Source organism: Lipotes vexillifer, unplaced genomic scaffold (assembly GCF_000442215.2).
Source record: "Lipotes vexillifer unplaced genomic scaffold, Lipotes_vexillifer_v1.1 scaffold1207, whole genome shotgun sequence".
NCBI classification, from domain to species: Eukaryota; Metazoa; Chordata; class Mammalia; order Artiodactyla; family Lipotidae; genus Lipotes; species Lipotes vexillifer.
Window position 1 is genome coordinate 71,389 of NW_006772733.1, and position 21,894 is coordinate 93,282.

General features: G+C 38.9%; 1 protein-coding gene across 1 annotated transcript in view; it reads left to right on the top strand.

Moving 5' to 3' along the window:
* The window catches only part of LEKR1 (leucine, glutamate and lysine rich 1), a gene marked incomplete at its 5' end in the record, with an annotated part of 146,742 nt that overhangs the window by 68,989 nt on the left and 55,859 nt on the right, over positions 1-21,894 (top strand). The window contains 2 exons of the mRNA XM_007447836.1: positions 5,903-5,980; positions 6,318-6,521. Coding sequence (XP_007447898.1) covers positions 5,903-5,980; positions 6,318-6,521 — 282 coding nt within the window. The remainder of the gene's footprint in view (positions 1-5,902; positions 5,981-6,317; positions 6,522-21,894) is intronic.

The following is a 21,894-nucleotide window of genomic DNA, read 5'->3' on the forward strand; positions in this document are numbered from 1 at the left end:
CACTAGATACTGAAGTAACAAGATTGACAAGCTACAATAGGTAATTTCAGGTAACGTTAAGTGATGCAAAAATATAAAACAGGCATAAAAGAATGTGAGTGTTGGGGAAGAGTGGTATCCTTTTGATAGAGTGGCATCCCTGGGCAGATGACCTTTGAGTTAAGATCTGAGTAACAGAAAGGAGCTAACAGTGTTAATAAGCTAACATCTGGAAGCAGAGAGATCAAGGACAAAAAATTCTTGGGAGTGAGTTTTACAAGTTAAAGAAACACGAAGGCCAGTTGTGGTAGACGGAATAATGGCTTCCAAAGATTTTCATGTCCTTATCCCTGAAATCTGTGAGTACATTATCCTATGTGGCAAAAGGAATTTTGCACATGTTTAAATTAGGGATATAGAGCTGGGGAGATTATGTTGGATTATTCAGGCAGGCTCAATGTTATAACTGCAAAGCTCCTTATAAGATGAAAGCAAGAGGGTCAAAGTCACAAAAGTGGATGTGAGCATGGAAGCAGAGGTTGGAGTAATGTGATATGAAGATGGAAGAAGGGGCCACAAGCCAAGGAATACATGTGGTCTCTAGAAGCTAGAAAAGGCAGGAAAACAGATTCTCCTCTAGAGCTTCCAGGGGGAACACAGCCCTCAAGACATCTTGATTTTAGGACTTCTTACCTTAGAAATGTAAGATAATAAATTTGTGTTGTTTTAAACCCCTACATTTGTGGTAATTTGTTACAGCAGCAATGAGAAATGAATATACCAGTGTGTCCAAAGCCCAGTGAGGATTTTGGAATTATGCAGAGGGCAGAGGGAAACTATTGGAGGGTTTGGCAATAGAGTGAACTGATTTGATTTGTTTTAAAAGGGTGGCATGGCTGCTGCATGGAGAATGGACTGAAGTGGGAGTGCAAGAGCAATCAGGGAGACTAGGTGGGAGGCCCAGCGTTCATGCAAGTGAGAAGTGGCTGGTTTAGTGTAAGGCTATAGTGTGGAGATGGAGAGAAATATATGCCAGGGGTCGCTCTCACAGAATTTACTGATGGCGTAGATGTGGCCGGGGAGGAAGAGGACTGGAAAAGAAAGGAAATAATAAAGGATGGGGTTTGGGGCTTTTCAGCATCAGGTAGACAGTTGAGAGGCAGTAGAGTATAGTGACTAACAGCCTGGAAGCCAAATCCAGACTGCTGGGGTAGTACTACTTAGCATTATGTCACCTTGGGCATGTTACTTACCTCTCTGTTTTCAGTCCTCACCTGTTACAAGGGCTGAGTAAGGGCTGGTTTGAGGTTCGTGTGAGATATATAAGGTGTTACCTATTAGTATCATTATGAGTTGGTGCCATTTAATGAAGTGGGAAAATCTGTAAAAGAAATAGATACGGGGGTGAGGGAAATACAAAACAATGCTTTTGATCTGTTAGATTTGAGATGCCTTTTGGACAGCAAAGTAGAAATATCAAGGAGGCAGTTTAAGAATGGCTATTTCACATAAAGAAGTGGAATGGTATGACCCTTGCCTTTCAAATTAGAGGGAAAATATCCAACTACTCTATCTTATTTCCTTTGCTTTGATTGGCAGGAGCAGCAGGGGCCTTTCTGAAGGCTTATTCAAAGCAGTTGAAGAGAAAGGATTAACAGTATTTGCTGAAGGTAAAAGAAGGAATGCAGTGTTTAAAGAGATGTAGGCATTCTTTCTATTCCTTCCAATTCCTCCCGTCCTAATGAAGGGGAAGATAACAGTTGGGCAGTGAAGGTCAGACCATAAAAAGAGTGGCTTAACCGGCATGGGGGTGGGAGATGACCATAGTGAGGGGAGTTCTTGGGATGGTAGACTGCCCAGGGAGCTTTTTTTCTTAAATTGCAGCCAAAATTTATTGGCCACATAGTAAAATAACCACTTAAAGGTGTTCTGCTGTCCCTGACTCTAGATTTGGAAAAATGTGTGTAAGAGTCTGAACATAGAGTGAAAGTTGTGGCTGGGGCTGCTGAATCTCAAAGCATTTCTAAAAGGAACATTGTTGTTTGACTTAAAAGTAAATGTATAAAACTTGGCAAATACAGGAATCCACAAAAAAACACATCATCTTTATATTTCGATATCCTTATAGCCCATTTTTCTAAGTAATGCATATTTTAAACATATTTTCACTTAGTAATGTATCCTGGATATTTTCCCATGTCATTACATGATATATTTATAGTTATCAAATAGCTATGTAGTATTCTAATCTGTGGATAAATCATAACTTATTTTCTAATCCCTTGTATTTGAAAATTTCCAAATTTTTCACTTTTATAAGCAAGGTATTTTGAAATTCATAGAGATAAATCTTTCTATTCGCATGCAGTTATTTCCTTAGGAAAATTTTTGCTAGACTCAGACCTGCATATTTTTAAGACTTTTAATTCATAATGACTCATTACCTTGCAATAAGATTTTATTGATTTATAATCTCAGCAGTGTTTGCAAATACCTATTTCTCCACTTCCTAGCTAATACTGGGTAGTATAACTAAGAAAAAAAAATCCTAGTTTAATGAAAACTTGTACCCCTGCATCTTTGGCTCTTTGTATTCTTTCCTTTGTGACTCACCTGAGTACAACCTTTGCTCACTTTTTAATGGCATGTTACTCTTTTCCTTATTCTTTATTTTCTAATGTTTTACTTGGAAATAATTTCAAACTTACAAAAAGTTGTAAACATGATGATAGTACAAAGAGCACACAAATAGACTTTACCCAGATTCATCTATTATTAATGTTTTAACCCATTTGTTTTTTCCCCTCACCCCTACCCCTGTCCCCTCAACCCTTTCTCTCTCTCTCTCTCTCCCCCTGAAACCCACACACAAATTTTCCTGCACCATTTGAGGATAAGTTACATACAACACGACCCTTTACTTCTAAATAGTTTAGCCTAACTTTCCTCAGGACAGTGATACTTCATATAACCAGGAGTGTAATCAGTGTTATAATTTTACATACAATAATTACATTAATAATATTCTAATCTAGCATCCATATTCTAATTTTCTGAGTGGGCCTTTATAACATTTTCTCCTCTAGCACATAGTCCAGGTAGGGTCAGCCTACTTGGTATGTCTCTTTAGCCTCCTTAAATCTGGAATATTTCCAGTCCGTCTTTGTCTTTTTATGACATGGACATTTTTGAAGAATGCAGAACCCCTCATACTTTTTTAAATAAAAATTTTTTCATTTTGTATTTTTCTGGTTTCCTCTTGATTGGATTAAGGATATGTACTCTCAGCCAGAAAACCACATAGGTGAGAACGAGCACTTCTCAGAGCACCACATCTGGAGGCACATGATCATCTGCCTCTCATTGATGACGTTAATTTTGATCACCTGGTCAAGGTATTGCTCAATTTTTCCACTGTATTATTACTGAGGGGATTTGTTCCCTTTCAACCAGTAAGCAGTCTATAAGAGACACTTTAGGTCCATACACATGCTCTGCTTTTCATCAACACTTATCCCTAAATACAGCATCCATTAATGATTTTTTACCTCATCTAATCTTTATGACAGTCATTGCTAGATGACAATTTTTCCAACTCCAAGTTTCCCTGACCATTTATTAGTAAACCCTCAGCATTCTACTTTAAATAGGAGCCTCCCTTCTTCCCATTATTTATTTACTTATTGGTATGGATTCATGAACTCCTGTTTTGTTCAATGGCTTATAATTCATTATTGTACTTAATTATTTTGGCACACAAATTGTTCTAAGCTTAGCCACTGGGGGCCACTTCCGGCTGGTTCTTATGACGTTGGAACATGATCCCGTCCTCTTTCATAAGCACTTCCTTACTTTCGGTATAACAAACTGTTTCAGGTATAGCTACTCTGCCCCAGCCTTGGAATCACCCATTTCTCTGAGTAGTCCTTGTTCCTTTGAATGTGAATGGTATTAGAGACCAGTATCTAGGCTCTAAGTATGCTCATGTGCTGCTTGATTACGGTGATGGTTTCATGGGCTTGTACGTATGTCAAATCTGTCAAATTTTGGGCAGTTTATTGTATGTTAGTATAATACTTAAAACTATTTTACAAAAAGTGGATAATAAAGGAAACATGTTTTAAAAAAACATTTTTTCATAAAAGAAAAAGTATAGCTAAAGTATAGTGTTTAGGGATAAAACTTGGCAATACAACTCCAAAGAAAATCAGTGATTACCATAAAATTCATTAGAATGATCAATTTAGGGAGGAGGGAGTTGGCTATTATTTGGCCCAGGACATGAAGCTTCTAGGCTAGCTGATTAGGTTTTATTTTTTTACCTGGATGGTAGTTGCAAGGGTTTCTTCCTTGTAATAATTCATTATATAATTGTTTACATAATTTTCTGTAGTTTACAATTTTATCATTGTAAGCTAGAAAAGAAAATAAATGAATAAAAGTAAATGCTGTTCATATTCATGATATAAATAAATTATTGTTTATTAGGAATTAAAGTTATTCTGCAAGTAGGGCAAACCCATTAAGAATCTAACATTTTTTGTACATTTATAAACTTATTAAAATAGCTTTCAAAGCTATTTTAAGGTACATTCATATAATAAATTATTAATGAGAAGCCTATACAAACAAACTGGAATATTAATCTTTCTTAATATGTTAACTTTTTGAGTATTGTTACAAAACCCAATCATATAAGATCAAGACAAATGTCTATTTCAGTTTTAGAATTTCCATTTCGTTCTTTTTAATAATGGTTTCTATTTCTCTGCTGAGGTTTTTTATCTTTTCACGAATTAAAGTAGATTTTCCTTTATGTCTTTGAGCGAGTTATAACTGTGCCTTCAGAAATCCTTGTCTGCTAATTTCAGTATCCGGGTCATCTCAGAGTCAGTCCCTATTAACTGTCTTTTCTCTTTAGAATAGGTCATGCTTTTCTGTGTCTTCCTATGTTGAGTAATTTTTTTATATTCTGGACATTGTGAATGTTATGTTATGGAAATTCTAGATTCTGTTATATTTCTCTAAATAGTGTTGGTGGTGGTGGTAGGGGTGGTGTTGCTTTAAGCAGACAATTAATTTGGTTGGCCTCAAAATGCAAACTCTGTCTCTATGGCAACAGCTCAAATCTCAGTCCAGTTCTTTCATCTTTAACTAGGCCGCTTGGAGTCTGCCCAGGGCACCTGTAGTTCAGGGCTCAGCCAGACATATGGGCAGAGTTTATATGCAGTATTTGGGATTCCCTCCCACTGGCTCACTCCCATTTGGGGTTCACTTTTCACTTTCCTGCAGCTGTGGTTGTCCCCAAACACTGTCTTGTAGTTCTTCAAGCCAAAATGACTGTGAGTTTTCTACCAGTTTGGTTCTCCTGTATGGTGCAGACTGGGACCTGCCCTCAGGTTTAAAATCATTTTAAAAAAAAAAGCAACAAAAAACCCTGACCCCATGGCTGTCACCTCATTCTCAGTGTCAACTTTCCTCCAGAATCTTCGTGCTTTTGGTCACTTTCACGTAGGGGTATTTTCTTTTGTTTGCTTTTTAAATGTTGTCTAAAACTTAGACATTTTATTTAAATGCAGATCAGTCTGATAGAAGATTACTTGGCCATTATAGAAGTGGACTGAATATTTATTTCTTTAAAGAAATAATAATATGAAGATGCTAAGAAATTTTTTTATGGATGAGTAAAGTAATTATATGGAAAAGCACATATAATTAGACTAACAGATTAGGTTATTTTTTGGCAAACAAAAACCCTTTGACTATATATTTCTAATTTCAAGGAAATCTGCATATGTAACAACAAATACAATACAAAGATAGGAAAAGTAATAAAGGAAAAACCTGTTTTTAAAAAAGGGAAAAAAATTACACTTCAACTATTTTGAAATAAAATATTTGAACCTCTTTTGTATTATTTTAGGAATAAATCTAATGAAGCTGATGAGTGTCAAAGAGAACTTAGAAAACTGAAGTTCGAATCCATTATTTCTGAGTCACGGTATACACTGCAAATTTTTTATTTAATAGTTTTAGTAATTGAATTTGAAACCATATTTTAAATAACATATAAAATGTACTTAGCTTTTCTTATTGTATTGTTTACATAAACAATACCTAATTCAAGTTTATAATATATTGAAGCTATTCATTGATTTTGCCTTTGCCTGGATGGGAAAATTTTTAAATCGCAGAACTATTCATTTACATAACGTTCTTATTTTAAAAATTAAAGTTATACTCTTTAGTTTTAAATGAGATATTTATATATCTTTGATAAACATAAAAATATAGTGTTTAATGCATATTGGTTGGGTTTTTTTCTTATTCCATTTTAGGCACACCAGATTGCTTAAAGAAAAGGAAGACTCTTTAATGACTTGTCAACAAATATATAAAACTTTACAGGAAGAACTGACTGCAAAAGAAAGGCAAGAAGCTGACTTAAAAAGAAGAATTAATCTTGCAGAAAACGAACTGGAAATAACCAAAACTCTTCTGAATCAGACAAAGCAAGAGGTTGTAACACTGAAAAGTGAAAGGTGCAGTTAAGAATAATTTCTTCCAAATATATTTTATGTTTAAGTCAGTATTCCATATCTATTTGAAACACCAAGGTCCTATATATTTTGATAACAGTGAAATCACAGGATTAAAGATATATTTCACCTGAAAGGGCATCGCATCCCACCACCTCATTTTACAAGTGATTAAACTGAATCCCAAATTGGTTAAATGACTTGCTTAACATCACACAGTTAGTGCAAGTAGAGATGGAACCCACATGGCATTTGGTGTTAGATTTTTGTTGAAAAGAATCAAAAAGATCATGTGTGGTACTTATACTACTGAGCTTTACCTCAGACAGTAATTGGTGGATTCTATCATTTTCCAATAGAAAAACATCTTTTTATGTCACCTTTTCCTTTTATTAGCTCTTACTTTTCTTCTCTCTTTGTTATTTGTCAATACCTGTTATTGGGGACTCTCCACAAGCAAAGATACCTCTGGTGTTGCGTTAGTATCAAGGATACTAAGAAGCGTATTCCTCCACACAATCTAGATATTTTTGCTCAGTTTATTTGTCTTTAAATTAAACTTACCTGTACTTAGTATCTCAACCCTGCTTTCTTTCTTTTTGTTTTCATTTGCCTGATATGTCTTTTATTCTTTCTGAGTCCTTTTGTTTTGAATTCATATTGATATATAGCACAAATTTGGGGGGTTTGTTGGTTTTTATTAAATCTAGGAGTCTTTAAGGGAACATATTATGCCATTTACATTTATTGATATAACTATTATATTCCATAAGAACTGAAGTTCCATAAGGGCAAGAATTTTTGTCTTGTATTATTCTCTGTGTATAGAAGGCACAATTGGCTATTTGTTTTTCATTCTTCTATCATATTCTTTTCATTGGAGTAGAATTGTTTTACAATGTTGGCTTAGTTTCTGCTGCACAATGAAGTGAATCAGCTATATGTATACCTATATCCACTCCCTCCCCCGTCACACCCATCACGGAGCACCTGTCACAGAGCACCGAGCTGCGCTTCCTGTGCTTTATAGCATGTTCCCACTAGCTAGCTGTTTTCTATGTATGGTAGTGTATATATGTCAATCCTAATCTCCCAGTTCATCCCACCCTCCTCTTCCCCCTCTGTGTCCACATGTTCGTTCTCTATGTCTACCTCTCTATTCCTGCCCCGCAGATAGGTTCATCTGTACCATTTTTCTAGATTCCACATATATGTGTCAATATATGATATTTGTTTTTCTCTTTCTGACTTACTTCACTCTGTATGACAAACTCTAGACCAGCCACATCTCTACAAATGACCCAGTTTCATTTCTTTTTATGGCTGAGTAATATTCCATTATGTATATATGCCACATCTCCTTTATCCATCTGTTGATGGACATTTAGGTTGTTTCCATGTCCTGGCTATTGTAAATAGTGCTGCAATGAACATTGGGGTACCTGTGTCTTTTTGAATTATGGTTTTCTCAGGGTATATGCCCAGTAGCAGGATTGCTGGATCATATGGTAGTTCTATTTTTAGTTTTTTAAGGAACCTCCATACTGTTCTTCACAGTGCCTGTATCAATTTACATTCCCACCAACAATGCAAGAGGGTTCCCTTTTCTCCACACCCTCTCCAGCATTTATTGTTTGTAGATTTTTTTTTTTTTTTTTTTGCAGTACGCAGGCCTCTCACTGCTGCGGCCTCTCCCGCCACGGAGCACAGGCTCTGGACGCGCAGGCCCAGAGGCCATGGCTCAGGGCCCCAGCCGCTCCGTGGCATGTGGGATCCTCCCGGACCGGGGCACGAACCCGTGTCCCCTGCATTGGCAGGCAGACTCCCAACCACTGCACCACCAGGGAAGCCCCTATTGTTTGTAGATTTTTTGATGATGGCCATTCTGACTTGTGTTAGGTGATACCTCATTGTAGTTTTGATTTGCATTTCTCTAATAATTAGTGATGTTGAGCATCTTTTCATGTGCCTCTTGGCCATCTGTATGTCTTCTTTGGTGAAATGTCTATTTAGGTCTTCTGCCCATTTTTTGTTTGGGTTGTTTATTTTCTTGATATTGAGCTCCATGAGCTGTTTGTATATTTTAGAGATTAATCTTTGGCCATTGCTTCATTTGCAAATATTTTCTCCCATTCTGAGGGTTTTCTTTTCGTCTTGTTTATGGTTCTCTTTGCTGTGCAAAGCTTTTAAGTTTAATTAGGTCCCATTTGTTTATTTTTGTTTTTATTTTCATTACTCTAGGAGGTGGGTCATAAAAGATCTTCTGTGATTTATGTCAAAGAGTGTTTTTCCTTTGTTTTCCTCTAAGTGTTTTATAGTGTTCGGTCTTACATTTAGGTATTTAATCCTTTTTGAGTTTACTTTTGTGTATGGTGTTAGGTTGTGCTCTAATTTCATTGTTTTACATGTAGCTGTCCAGTTTTCCAGGCACTACTTATTAAAGAGGCTGTCTTTTCTCCATTGTATGTTCTTGCCTCCTTCATCATAAATTAGGTGACCATATGTGCATGGGTTTATCTCTGGGCTTTCTAGCCTGTACCATTTCTTTATATTTGTTTTCTGTTTTGCCAATACCATACTGTCTTGATTACTGTAGGTTTGTAGTATAGTTTGAAGTTGGGGAGCCTGATTCCTCCAGCTCTCTTTTTCTTTCTCAAGATTGCTTTGGCTATTCAGGGTCTTTTTTGTTTCCATACACATTATGAAATTTTTTGTTGTAATTATGTGAAGAAAGCTATTGGTAATTTGATAGGGATTGCATTGAATCTGTAGATTGCTTTGGGTAGTATAGTCATTTTCACAATATTGATTCTTCCAATCCAGGAACATGGTATATTTCTCCATCTATATAAGTCATCTTTGATTTCTTTCATCAGTGTCTTATAGTTTTCTGAGTACAGGTCTTTTGCCTCCTTAGGTAGGTTTATTCCTAGGTATTTTATTCTTTTTGTTGCAGTGGTAAATAGGGTTGTTTCCTTAATTTCTCTTTCTGATTTTTCCTTGTTAGTGTATAGGAGCACCACAGATTTCTGTGCATTAATTTTGTATCCTGCAACCTTACCAAATTCATTGATTAGTTCTAGTAGCTTTCTGGTGGCATCTTTAGGATTTTCTGTGTATAGTATCATGTCATCTTCAAACAGTGATAATTTTACTTCTTCTTTTCCAATTTGTGTTCCTTTTATTTCTTTTTCTTCTCTGATTGCCATGCCTAAAACTTCCAAAACTATCCTGAATAAGATTGGCAAGTGTGGACATTCTTGTCTTGAGAGACTGGACGGCCTTGTCTTGTTCCTGATCTTAGTGGAAATGCTTTCAGTTTTTCACCATTGAGAATGATGTTTGCTGTGGGTTTGTCATATGTGGATGGCCTCTATTATGTTGAGGTAGGTTCCCTCTATGCCCATTTTCTGGAGAGTTTTTATCATGAATCGGTGTTGAATTTTGTCAAAAGCTTTTTCTGCATCTATTAAAATGATCATATGGTTTTTATTCCTTAATTTGTTAATATGGTATATTACATTGATTGATTTGCATATATTGAAGAATCCTTCCATCCCTGGGATAAATCCCACCTGATCATAGTATACAATCCTTTTAAGGTGTTGTTGAATTATTTTTGCTAGTATTTTGTTGAGGATTTTTACATTTATGTCAATCAGTGATATTGGTCTGTAATTTTCTTTTTTTGTGATATCTTTGTCTGGTTTGGTATCAGGGTGATGGTGGCCTCATATAATGAATTTGGGAGTCTTCCTCCCTCTGCAATTTTTTGGAAGAGTTTGAGAAGGATGGGTGTTAGCTCTTCTCTAAATGTTTGATAGAATTCGCCTGTGAAACCATCTGGTCCTGGACTTTTGTTTGTTGGAATATTTTTAATTACAGTTTCATTATTTGAGGTAGGTCTCTTCATATTTTCTAATTCTTCCTGGTTCAGCCTTGGAAAATTGTATCTTTCCAAGAATTTGTCCACTTCTTCGAGGCTGTCCATTTTATTGGCATATAGTTTTTTGTAGTAGTCTCTTATAATCCTTTGTATTTCTGCAGTTTCAGTTGTTACTTCTCCTTTTTCATTTCTGATTCTATTGATTTGAGTCTTCTCCCTTTTTTTCTTGATGAGTCTGGCTAAAGGTTTATCAATTTTGTTTATCTTCTCAAAGAGCCAGCTTTTACTTTTACTGATCTTTGCTATTGTTTTCTTCATTTCTATTTCATTTATTTCTGCTCTGATTTTTATGATTTTTTCCTTCTACTGACTTCGGGTTTTCTTTGTTCTTCTTTCTCTAGTTGCTTTAGGTGTAAGGTGAGATAGTTTATTTGAGATTTTTCTTGTTTCTTGAGGTGAAATTGAATTTCTATAAAATTCCCTCTTAGGACTGCTTTTGCTGCATCCCATAGGTTTTGGGTTGTTGTGTTTTCATTGTCATTTGTTTCTTTGTGTGTGTATATTTTTTTTTTTTTTTTTTTTTTTTTGCGGTACACGGGCCTCTCACTGTTGTGGCCTCTCCCATTGCAGAGCACAGGCTCCAGACTCGCAGGGTCAGCAGCCATGGCTTACGGGCCCAACCACTCCGCGGCATGTGGGATCTTCCCGGACCGGGGCACGAACCCGTGTCCCATGCATCAGCAGGCGGACTCTCAACCACTGTGCCACCAGGGAAGCCCTCTTTGTATTTTTTAATTTCTTCTTTGATTTCTTCAGTGATCTCTTGGTTATTTAGTAGCACATTGCTTAGCCTCCATGTATTTGTGTTTTTTACAGGTTTTTTCCTGTAATTGATTTCTAATCTCATAGCATTGTGGTCAGAAAAGATGCTTGATACGATTTCAGTTTTCTTAAACTTTCTGAGGCTTGATTTGTGACCCAAGATGTGATCTCCTCTGGAGAATGTTCTGTGTGCACTTGAGAAGAAAGTGTATTCTGCCACTTTCGGGTGGAATGTTCTATAAATATAAATTAAATCTATCTGGTCTACTGTGTCATTTAAAGCTTGCGTTTCCTCATTTTCTGTTTGGATGATCTGTCCATTGGTGTAAGTGGGGTGTTAAAGTCCCCTACTATTATTGTGTTACTGTCAATTTCCCCTTTTATGGTTGTTAGCATTTGCCTTATGTATTGAGGTGCTCCTATGTTGAGTGCATGAATATTTATAATTGTTATATCTTCTTCTTGGATTGATCCCTTGATCATTATGTAGTGTCCTTCCTTATCTCTTGTAACAGTCTTTATTTTAAAGTCCATTTTATTTCTTACGAGTATTGCTACTCCAGCTTTCTTTTGATTTCCATTTGCATGGAATATCTTTTTGCATCCCTCCACTTTCAGTCTGTATGTGTCCCTAGGTCTGAAGTGGGTCTCTTGTAGACAACATATGTATGTGTCTTCTTTCTGTATCCATTCAGCCACTCTGTGTCTTTTGATTGGAGCATTTAATCCATTTACATTCAAGGTTATTGTCGATATGTATGTTCCTATTACCATTTTCTTAATTGTTTGGGGTTTGTTTTTGTGGGTCTTTTTCTTCTCTTGTGTTTCCCGCCTAGAGAAGTTTCTTTAGCGTTTGTTGTAAAGCTGGTTTGGTGGTCCTGAGGTCTCTTAGCTTTTGCCTGTCTGTAAAGCTGTTGATTTCTCCATTGAATCTGAATGAGATCCTTGCTGGGTAGAGTAATCTTGGTTGTAGGTTTTTCTCTTTCATTACTTTAAGTATATCCTGCCACTCCCTTGTGGTCTGCAGAGTTTCTGCTGAAAAATCAGCTGATAAGCTTATAGGGATTCCTTTGTATGTTATTTTTCGCTTTTCCCTTGCTGCTTTTAATATTTTTTCTTTGAAGTTAAATTTTGTTAGTTTGATTAATATGTGTCTTGGTGTGTTTCTCCTAGGGTTTATCCTGTATGGGACTCTCTGTGCTTCCTGACTTGGGTGACTCTTTCCTTTCCCAAGGAAGTTTAACCACTTCAGGTATTTTCTCAGACCTTTCTTTTTCTCTTCTTCTTTTGGGACCCCTATAATTCGAATATTGGTGCATTTAGTTTTGTCCCAGAGGTCTCTGAGATTGTCTTTAATTCTTTTCATTCTTTTTTCTTTATTCTGCTCCTCGGCAGTTATTTCCACCATTCTGTCTTGCAGCTTACTTATTTGTTCTTCTGCCTCAGTTATTCTGTTATTGATTCCTTCTAGTGTATTTTTCATTTTGGTTATTGTGTTGTTCATCCCTGTTTGTTTGTTCTTTAATTCTTCTAGATCTTTGTTAAATATTTCTTGTATCTTCTCAATCCGTGCCTCCATTCTATCTCCTAGATTCTGCAGCATGTTTACTATCATTACTCTGAATTCTTTTTCAGATAGATTGCCTATTTCCTCTTCATTTATTTGGTCTTGTAGGTTTTTACCTTGCTCCGTTTTCTGTGATATATTTTTTTGTCCTCTCATTTTTCTTTTTTTAATGGGTGGGATTGTGTTCCTGTCTTACTGGTTGTTTGTCCTGAGGCTTCCAGCACTGGAGTTTGTAGGCTGTTGGGTAGAGCTGGGTGTTGGTGCCGAGATGAGAACCTCCAGGAGACCTCACTCCGATGAATATTCCCTGGGGTCTGAGGTTCTCTTTTATTCCCGTAGTTCAGACTTGGAGCTCCCACCACAGGAGCTCAGGCCCGACCCCCGGCTCATGAACCAAGATCTTGCAAGCCACACGGGCAGCCAAAAAAAAAAAGAAAAGAAGGAAAGGAACAGAACAATAACAAAGAGTAAAAGATAAAATAATATTAGAAAACTAACAGATATTTAGAAAAACTTTAAAATATTAAAATATAGATGAAACAACAACCTGGAGGTAAAACAGAACTATAGTGGCAAAAAAGAGGAGGATTAAAAAAAAAAAAAGCCTGAAAAGTCCTTGGCGGTGGAGGATGGGGCTTATGCAGGGGCAGGGTTTAGGCAGTGGATGGGGCCTATGTTTAGGACCCACAGGGCCGGAAAAGGCCCCGGCGGGGAGTGGGCTTTTGCTCAGTGCAGCAGGAGGGACCCAGGAGTGCCTCTGGCCTTGGAGGGTGGAGGACCAGGTCTGAGACCCCAGCAGGCTCCCCAGGCCCATGTGGGCAGGGGAAATGCTAGGTGCATTCCCTCTGATCCTGGAGGGTCCCTTCCCGTTGGCCTCTCTTCTTCCTGCCCATCATGTTCCTAGGACCCACATGGTCAGAAGGGGCCCTGGAATGCAGGGACCAGACCGGAAGCCCAACAGGCTTCCTGGGGCCTAAGTGTGCAGGGAAACACCTGCTGTGCTTCCCCTGATCCTCCAGTCCCAGAGGGCCTCCCGTCCACCTCTCGGCCTCTTTCCCCCTGCTCCGTACATCCTACACCTCTAGGACCCACACGGCCAGAGGGGGCCTCAGAGAGTGGAGGACCATGCTCGGGAGTCCAGCAGGCTCCCTGGAGCCCGAGTGGGTAGAGGAAATGCTAGGCACCCTCCCCCCCATCCTCCAATCCTGGAGGGCCCCTCCCCATCCACCTCTCCTCTTCTTCCCCTCCTTCCCAGGACCAACACAGCCAGAGGGGGCCCCAGAAGTTGGAGGACCTGGCCTGGGACCCCAGCAGGCTTCCTGGGGCCCAAGTGTGTGGGCAAAATACCCACTGCACCTCCCCTGATCCTCCAAGCCCCCTAGGGTCCCTCCAGGCATGGGAACCCCTCCCCTCTCCCAGCCACCCCTCAGGGGTGCTAGTCCTGTCCAATCTTCACTTCTCCTCCCCACTCACTGCCCCCTACATCCTACCCGGCCGCTCGGGGGTTCCTTCCATCTCCTTGGGCGTCAAGGTCCCCCACCAGCATCCAGCAGGTGCCCTAGTTGTGGCTCATATTTTAGTTTATTTTTTATTTTATTCATTTTATTTTATGAGTATTTGACTGCTTTCTAATTTAGAAGATTTATAATCTTGTTTTCATTCTTTTTAAGGGCAATTATTTGCTCCCAGAGGAGTCTGGGAGTGGGGCCACAGAAGTGGGTAGCAGGCAGCTTAGAATTAGATTCTAACCAACAGCACTATGCCCTAGATGACATCTGTCTCTACTCCAGGCTAGTCAGAGGTCTGTCTAGTTCACAGAGAAACAAGGCTTGTCTCTCGTCCCCTCTGGGATGATATACATTTACTTCTCTTTGGTTTAGTATGATGAACAAATGCAGAGCTTATTGCCATCCACCATTTCTTCCTCACCCTGCCACACCAATAAACTGCCTGTCGCTAAGATGTTTTGTCTTATAGTTCTGTGACTCTTCATCCCACCCCCACTTCTGCCATTTCACAGTTGTGTCACTGATAAGCCCATAGCATATTAGAAGCAGTAATTTTATAAGTAGGAAATTGGCAAGAGCCAGTCTTACTAATAACAAGAAGGAATGGCAGCTGAAAGATTGACCATGCATAAGAAGAAAGAAAATCTATAAGTGCCAACAAAAAACTTTAAAAGAATTGCAGTTTGGCCCAATATACAATAGAGACAAACAGCCTTACACACATCAGTAATCTTGAGTGCCCTTATATTTATAATATGGGTTAATAATTGATGGCCCTAAGGATGACTGAGTCAGAATGATTAAAATCAGCTGTCTACTCTGTATATAAAAGGTACAGAATACCCCATTTCCAGTGATGTCAGATTAATTGGATCTAGCTGTTTATCCAGGTGAATTCTGTCTCCTTCATACTGGTCATTGAGAAGATCCTATCTTTGTTCAAACATTTCTGGAACGCTTTTTTGAGAATTGGCTTAAGTGTGCATGTTTTAGAATATCCTTAGTATGATGAATCTTTGACCTTTAGGAATGAATTTGATTTTTAAAACAATCTCACTAGGTCCAGTGAAAGCAAGTTCAAGGAGAATGATGGGAAATCAATCTGGGAAATACCTTTGGGGATTAAAAATATGTAAAATGTTTTCCTTTTTTCTATGCTTAATAAATTATCTCTGGCAGCAATTTGAAGACAGCAGTTTCATGAATGTTTTGAGGATTAATAACATCATTTGAATAAATATAGAGCTTTCTTAGGGGATTGATGATTGCTTTGAAATAGCACACTACATTTGCCATATTTTTAAAAAATTTAGTATGATTCTAATCTTACCTTCTATTATAAGTGGTAAAGATAATTTCTTTAAGTTTTCAGAGAACAGAGACATCACTGGACTACTTCTTCCTCTCTTTTCCCCTCTACCCTCCTCTTTTTTTCCTCTTACATCCTTGCCCTTTTTCTTTCTTTTCTCTCTATACTTTATCCAAAAGCAGGCATGGTATTACTTAGTCATTTGGTGGCACCAAGTTTATTGACATGATGTCTGTCACATAATAAAAATTAAAATGTGCTTGCAGCCCAATAAGTTATCATATTATCATAGGATTACTCCTAGATATAAGCATTGCTTTGTTTTTTTTTCTTTGTCCAAGGCCGCTTTCAGGTTTTGCCTGCCTTGTCTTCTATTGTATCCTCAGAATCTGGCACATGTATTCACTCAATAAATATTTGTTGAGTCAATGAATGACTTACTTTGGATAATTCAGTCAGTTAACAGTTATTTGTTGAGCATTTACTATATGCCAGGTACTATGTACCCTGGGGATACAGTGGTGAATCTGAAACATCCCTGTCCTCATGAAGTTTACATTCTAATAGGAGAGACAGACAGTTAAACAACAACAAAAAAAAGTAGAGAACTAACCAGAATAATTCTAGATTGTGATAACATATAAAGTAAGTGAAGGGGTATTGTAGTAGAGACTCATAGAAGGAGTACCTGCTTTGGAAAGGGTGGTTGTAAAAGTAACTTCCAAAACGGTACATAAAGGAAGACAAGTAAGAGGTTCCCACGCCAAGGGCCAGGGAAGAGTTTTACAAGTAAAAAATGAGCTTGGTAAGTTCTCGGAAGTGGCAGTATGACGCGAGGCCTAGCAAATGTGAGGGGCGAAGGTGAAGGTCAAGTCATTCAGGGCCTCACAGACCCATAGGAGTTTGGGTATTAGTTTCAGTGCAATGAAAAGAAACCATTGGAGGGACTTAAGCAAGTACCGACACTATGGAAAGATGGTTCTGGCTGCTGGGTGGAGAAGGGATTGGCAACGGGCAGTGGGGGAAAGTCGGGTCATTTACTATTTTGATATTCATCAAGGGGTTTTGTGCACAGCTAAGCCTAAGAGACGTGAGAAAAATAAAAATCTTTAGCTCTCACCCTCTGCCAGTTTCTGTTGGGTTATTTGAATGTCTGTACCAAGTGAATGAGAGCAAACAGCCAGGGCTTACTCCATGTTGAGCCAGGGGGAGATATGAGAGCTAGGTTAAAAAGACATCCTGAAGAACAAGTGACCTTTCGGAGGCTTTGACCTTATTGTCTAAACCTGCCTTAAAACTTTGTCTTCCTTTGGCTCAGGGGCAACCTGTTATCCTGCCCCTTTCCTCTCTCTGTTTTGGTTCTTTGCTCTTCCCTCCTGCCATCACCTGACAGCAGACATTCATTAAGGCTCATGCATGAACTTGGCTTTCCTCCCTCTACTTTCTTTCCTTCAGTAAACTGTCTCTCAGCTGAGCAAATTTGCTCTTGGAGCTTTCATTTGAAGCACCAATAGGATCTCTAAATAGAGGTGTCCTTAAGAAGTTGGAGATGTGAAAGTCCTTCCCGAAAAATAGAAGCTGGGCTCAGGAAAAAACTTAAAATAGAGATGCTTGATGAGACCAGCAGAGATTCTAGTTCAGTAGGACCGGGCAGTGCCTAGGAATCTGCTGCACAGCAAGGTCCCAAACCACCGCTGTGGAAGGACAGCAGCCAACCAGGCTGCCAGATGTGCTCTCCAAAGGCCAAAGCCCAACTCACTCAAGGTGCCAGTGTGGGCTTTGCAAATTCAGGCAGCCTCCGCACACTGCCCCTCCTCCCCTACCCCTCCCCACAGCAGAGCCACTTGCCCATGCTTCCATTGGGACCACTGTGGAAAATGCGAGACTTAGAAGGTATGTAGTTTCAGAAGAGGAGGGAAAAAAGATATGAAAAGCCAGAACTGACCCTAGGAAAAAAAACTGGCAGAACTTCCGAATTTGAAGCAGGAAAGGAGCTAGTGACTAGGAAATAACTCATACATTGTACAAATCTAATTAGTTATGCATTGCTTTCTCCCCCACACTCAGCTGAGGAAGCTCTCTTAGGAGAAGAGGCTCCACTGGAAGGAAGAGAAGTAGGTCCTTCAGGATCCTGGATGCTGGGGGTAGAGAAGGCCTGGCCAGCTTGGTCACAGGCATACTGGGCCTGGAGAGAGGGGTCTCCTTGCTGGATGGGGAGGACCGGGGCAGGGCACAGGGACAATGCCAGAGAAAAGTGTGGCTATTTTTAAAATTCTGTGTAAGGAGAGCCCTCAGCTCTCATGCTTCTGGGCTACAGGGTCTCTTCGGCCAGGGCCAGAACTCTACCCAGAACTATGAATTTGTGATACCACTTCAGAAGTATTGTGGATTAAATAGGGTTTTGTGGGCTGGCCTGCAGGCCTAATTCCTTTTTTATGGAAAATTATTTCTATAGTAAAATGTGTTGGGAATTTCCTATAACCAACTTACAGATACATTTTAGAAGGGCATATGTGTTTAAGCTTGGAGACTGCCCACGTATAACGCTCAGAGAAATTCATTTATGCAGTAGCGTGTGGCCTAAAACTGTACTGCTGAGACACACAGCTGTTTGTAATAGTCCGCACCCTATGCATTCCTCCCCAAGAGCTGTGTTGGCCCTATCTTGGTAAATTCCAAGAAAAAATATAGAAAAATACTTATTATGATTTACTTGCCAGTAACATGACAGGATTAGTGAAGAATGTTGTTGGAGGAAAAGCTTCATTGTGACCAAAGTTGGGGGCAAGTGGCTTATGTGTAAATTGTTCTGTGAAATAAGCAGTTATCTGTCTGTCTCTATCAGCTAGCTCTTTACTTATCTTAAGTGAGATTTGCTTAATTGCTCCCTGTCCCCCTGAAGCATACCTTTGAGGCTATAGGGAAGGATTTTATCCCCTCTCTTACACCCACAACATTAACTTCTTTTTCAATTTCCTCATCCTCTTCTCTTTCTGTTTGTTTTTTCTTTTTTAATTGACAGCTCTAAACCCTCACCTCAGAGAAATGTACATAAAATCTAGCAAATTATTTCAGGAGGTTCATGGAATTTCCCATTCTGTATATGACACAGCCCCATGGTCAAACATACTTGTTTCTTCAGGCTCTCTTCCCTTCCTCCCTGCTTCCTTTCTTCTCTCCTCCCCGCTTTGTCCCTCTCAAGCTCTCTCACACACCATCCCCAGGTTTCACAGTCATGGGGAGCCCTCTTGGTGCTTCTGTGGACATGATCTTGTCTTCACACTGCCCTGAGTGAGATGCATCATTGTGTGGTGCTCATCAGAAAGGGTCAGGGGCCTGAAAACCAGCCTGAACTCTGCTCTCCTCACCACTTGCCAAAGAGAAAGGGGCTTATTTTTCTTGCATAAGCATGCCATTCCTTCCTCACCAAGCTCTATGTACCTGAGTCGGCCCCCACCCAGAAGGAGCACTTTTTCTAATTCACCAACCCAGAGGGCAAGCCATTTTCAAATTTGCACAAACGCCCTGGCTAACAGAGCTGTGACCCTCTCTTGTGAAGCAGGTATCATTTTCCACACTTTACACTTGAAGAAACTGAGGTTAAGCAAGGCTAAATGTCTTGCCCAGGGCTACATAACTGGCAAGGACAGAAATCAAGCTCCGTTGTATCTAGCTTTATGAACTCTGTTCCCTCCACTACAGTTTACACAGTTCCCTTAGCATTTGTCTTGAAGGGATCAGTTCTGTCAGCTTCTCTTTCTCGATCATGTTGTAACACTGAGTCTTCAGGGGACTCCCAGCCCTGCAGAAAGCAGAAAATCCAGAGTACCGCCTCTCCTCCTCCTCTTGGCCTTCTTACCCCACCTCTCCACTCTTTCGGGATTCTTCCATTCATTTAATAAATATAAGATGGTGACTTTTGTCTTCCTTTCCCTAGTGCCTTAGCAAAGTCAGAAGGGGAGCTATATCTTCAGAAGAAAAGTAGAATAAAAACATTTCACAACACATTCTATAAGAGAGAGAAACTCTATAGAAGAAATTCTATAAGAAGAGAAACTTGGTGTTTAGTTACTTTGATGAGGCTTGTCATACTTTCATGAAGGCTAGAAGCAATAAGAAGTGTAGAATATAAAAAGGGATGTGGAAGCAAGGTTTCAAGGGTTCTGTTACCTCATGGTAGTGTGGCTTAGTATAAAAAGAATGGACTTAGTTAGGCAAACATAGGTTTAAATCCAGTGTCAAGTTTGGACAACTGGCTTAACCATTTTAAGGGTCATTTTCCTTATCTGTAAAATGGGCATATTAATAATAGCTACCTTCTTGTGAAGATTAAAGCATCTAGTATCGTGCCTGGTAGGTTGTAGGTGCCCAGAAAGTATTAATTTCCTTTCTTTCATCTTCATTTAGGTTGCTAACCTCTTTTTTCTTTTTTTAATGGTACAGTTACTTTTTAAAATTTTGTTTATTTACTTTTGGCTGTGTTGGGTCTTCGTTTCTGTGCAAGGGTTTTCTCTAGTTGTGGCAAGCGGGGGCCACTCTTCATCGCGGTGCGCAGGCCTCTCACTATCGCGGCCTCTCTTGTTGCGGAGCACAGGCTCCAGACGCGCAGGCTCAGTAGTTGTGGCTCACGGGCCTAGTTGCTCCGTGGCATGTGGGATCTTCCCAGACCAGGGCTTGAACCCGTGTCCCCTGCATTGGCAGGCAGATTCTCAACCACTGTGCCACCAGGGAAGCCCAGGTTGCTAACCTCTTAAAGCAACATATCTTTTATACCCTGCATTGGTGATGTAGATATTCAGTAAATATCTGTTGAACTCAGTGTTATCTGCTTTACTCTTTGAGTTGTAAAAATTAGTCCATGGAGTGATTTATTTTGGATGCAATTCTGTTAGTTTAGAGTGTTATGAAATGAAGTGTTCTAAGTAATATCATTCTAAAATAACAAACCTTATCAGGTATTTTTCCCAAGACATACCTCTTTCTCTGATTTCCTATCTATCAACAACTCTCAGAACAAGAGACTTGCCAAACTTCTTATGATATCACAGACACTGCTTTTAACAGTGGCAGGAGTTGTGGCAAAATCAAAATTATCTCTTTGATTGACAGTGTGAAGACATCTCTAAAAGAACAACTTGTGAAACAGAATTTAAAGCTGTCATTTGGCATTATGGTTTGACATTTGTTTGCAGTTATGTTTTTAACTACAATTAAGGGAATTAGATTTTTGCATGTATGTAAGAAATTAGATTCTCATTTTCTTTTTGGTCTAAGAATTTAAAAGTTAATGCTTTTTTAAAATAAATACTCTTAATTGTGAGTAGATCCTAATTTGCCTATTGTGCCAACTCCAAAATTGTTATTTTTTTAAAAAATCTGATGAAATTACAGGGTAGACAGCCCTAGGCTGGTACAAGCTTGAACCAGCTTTACCCCTTGTGAATTATGTCACTTTATATAGTCATTTACCACTCAGGATCTTCTAAAAATTAGGAAATTGCATTAATATATTTCCAATGAGTGGCAAGAAAGAATGACCATATCCCTAGAGACTATCCCTAGTGCCTGACACATAGTTGGGTACTCAATAAATATTCGCTGGATGGATGTATGGATGACTAGGAATGAATTTAATCCCAGTTAAACCACCGATCACAGGATTTAAAACTCAGAAGCTCTCATTGTCTGGTAGCAAATCAGCTTCTGACTTGCCAAAAATCAATTCAAACTCCTGGATTCTAGTGATGATCTTCTCTATCAGATTCTTACTAAAATCCAAATATAGGACCTGAATCTGTGTTGTTTCTTATTATTCTAAAGCATGAGTACCTCTAGAACTGGCTGTAGAGAGGAAATTGGATATCTGTATGATGTTCAAAAACAGGTGCACATTTTCAGCTTTTTAAAATATGAATACGCCTCTAACAATATTTCATTTCTAGAAATCCTCTAAATTTCTCTCAGAAAGGCTCACTAGAGTCAGAGTTGATCCTTTATAGTTTCTTTCAAGGCAAGACTGCTTTTTCTTTATCAATGTCTTAAGATGGTTTTACATTCCTGAATAATATGCAAGCTCTTTCTTGAGTTTACTATATAAGTGTGATTTTTATTTTTGGAATCAAGATTATCTTTTTCACACATATACTCATCTCTGTATACATTACCCAGTGCCCATTCCATGGTAATCAAGGACAGTGTGTTTGTAACATCATTTATAATCATTCTTTCTGCCTTGTCTCATTAAAGAATTGCACTGAAGAGTTGAGAACAGAGGCTCAGCAGGA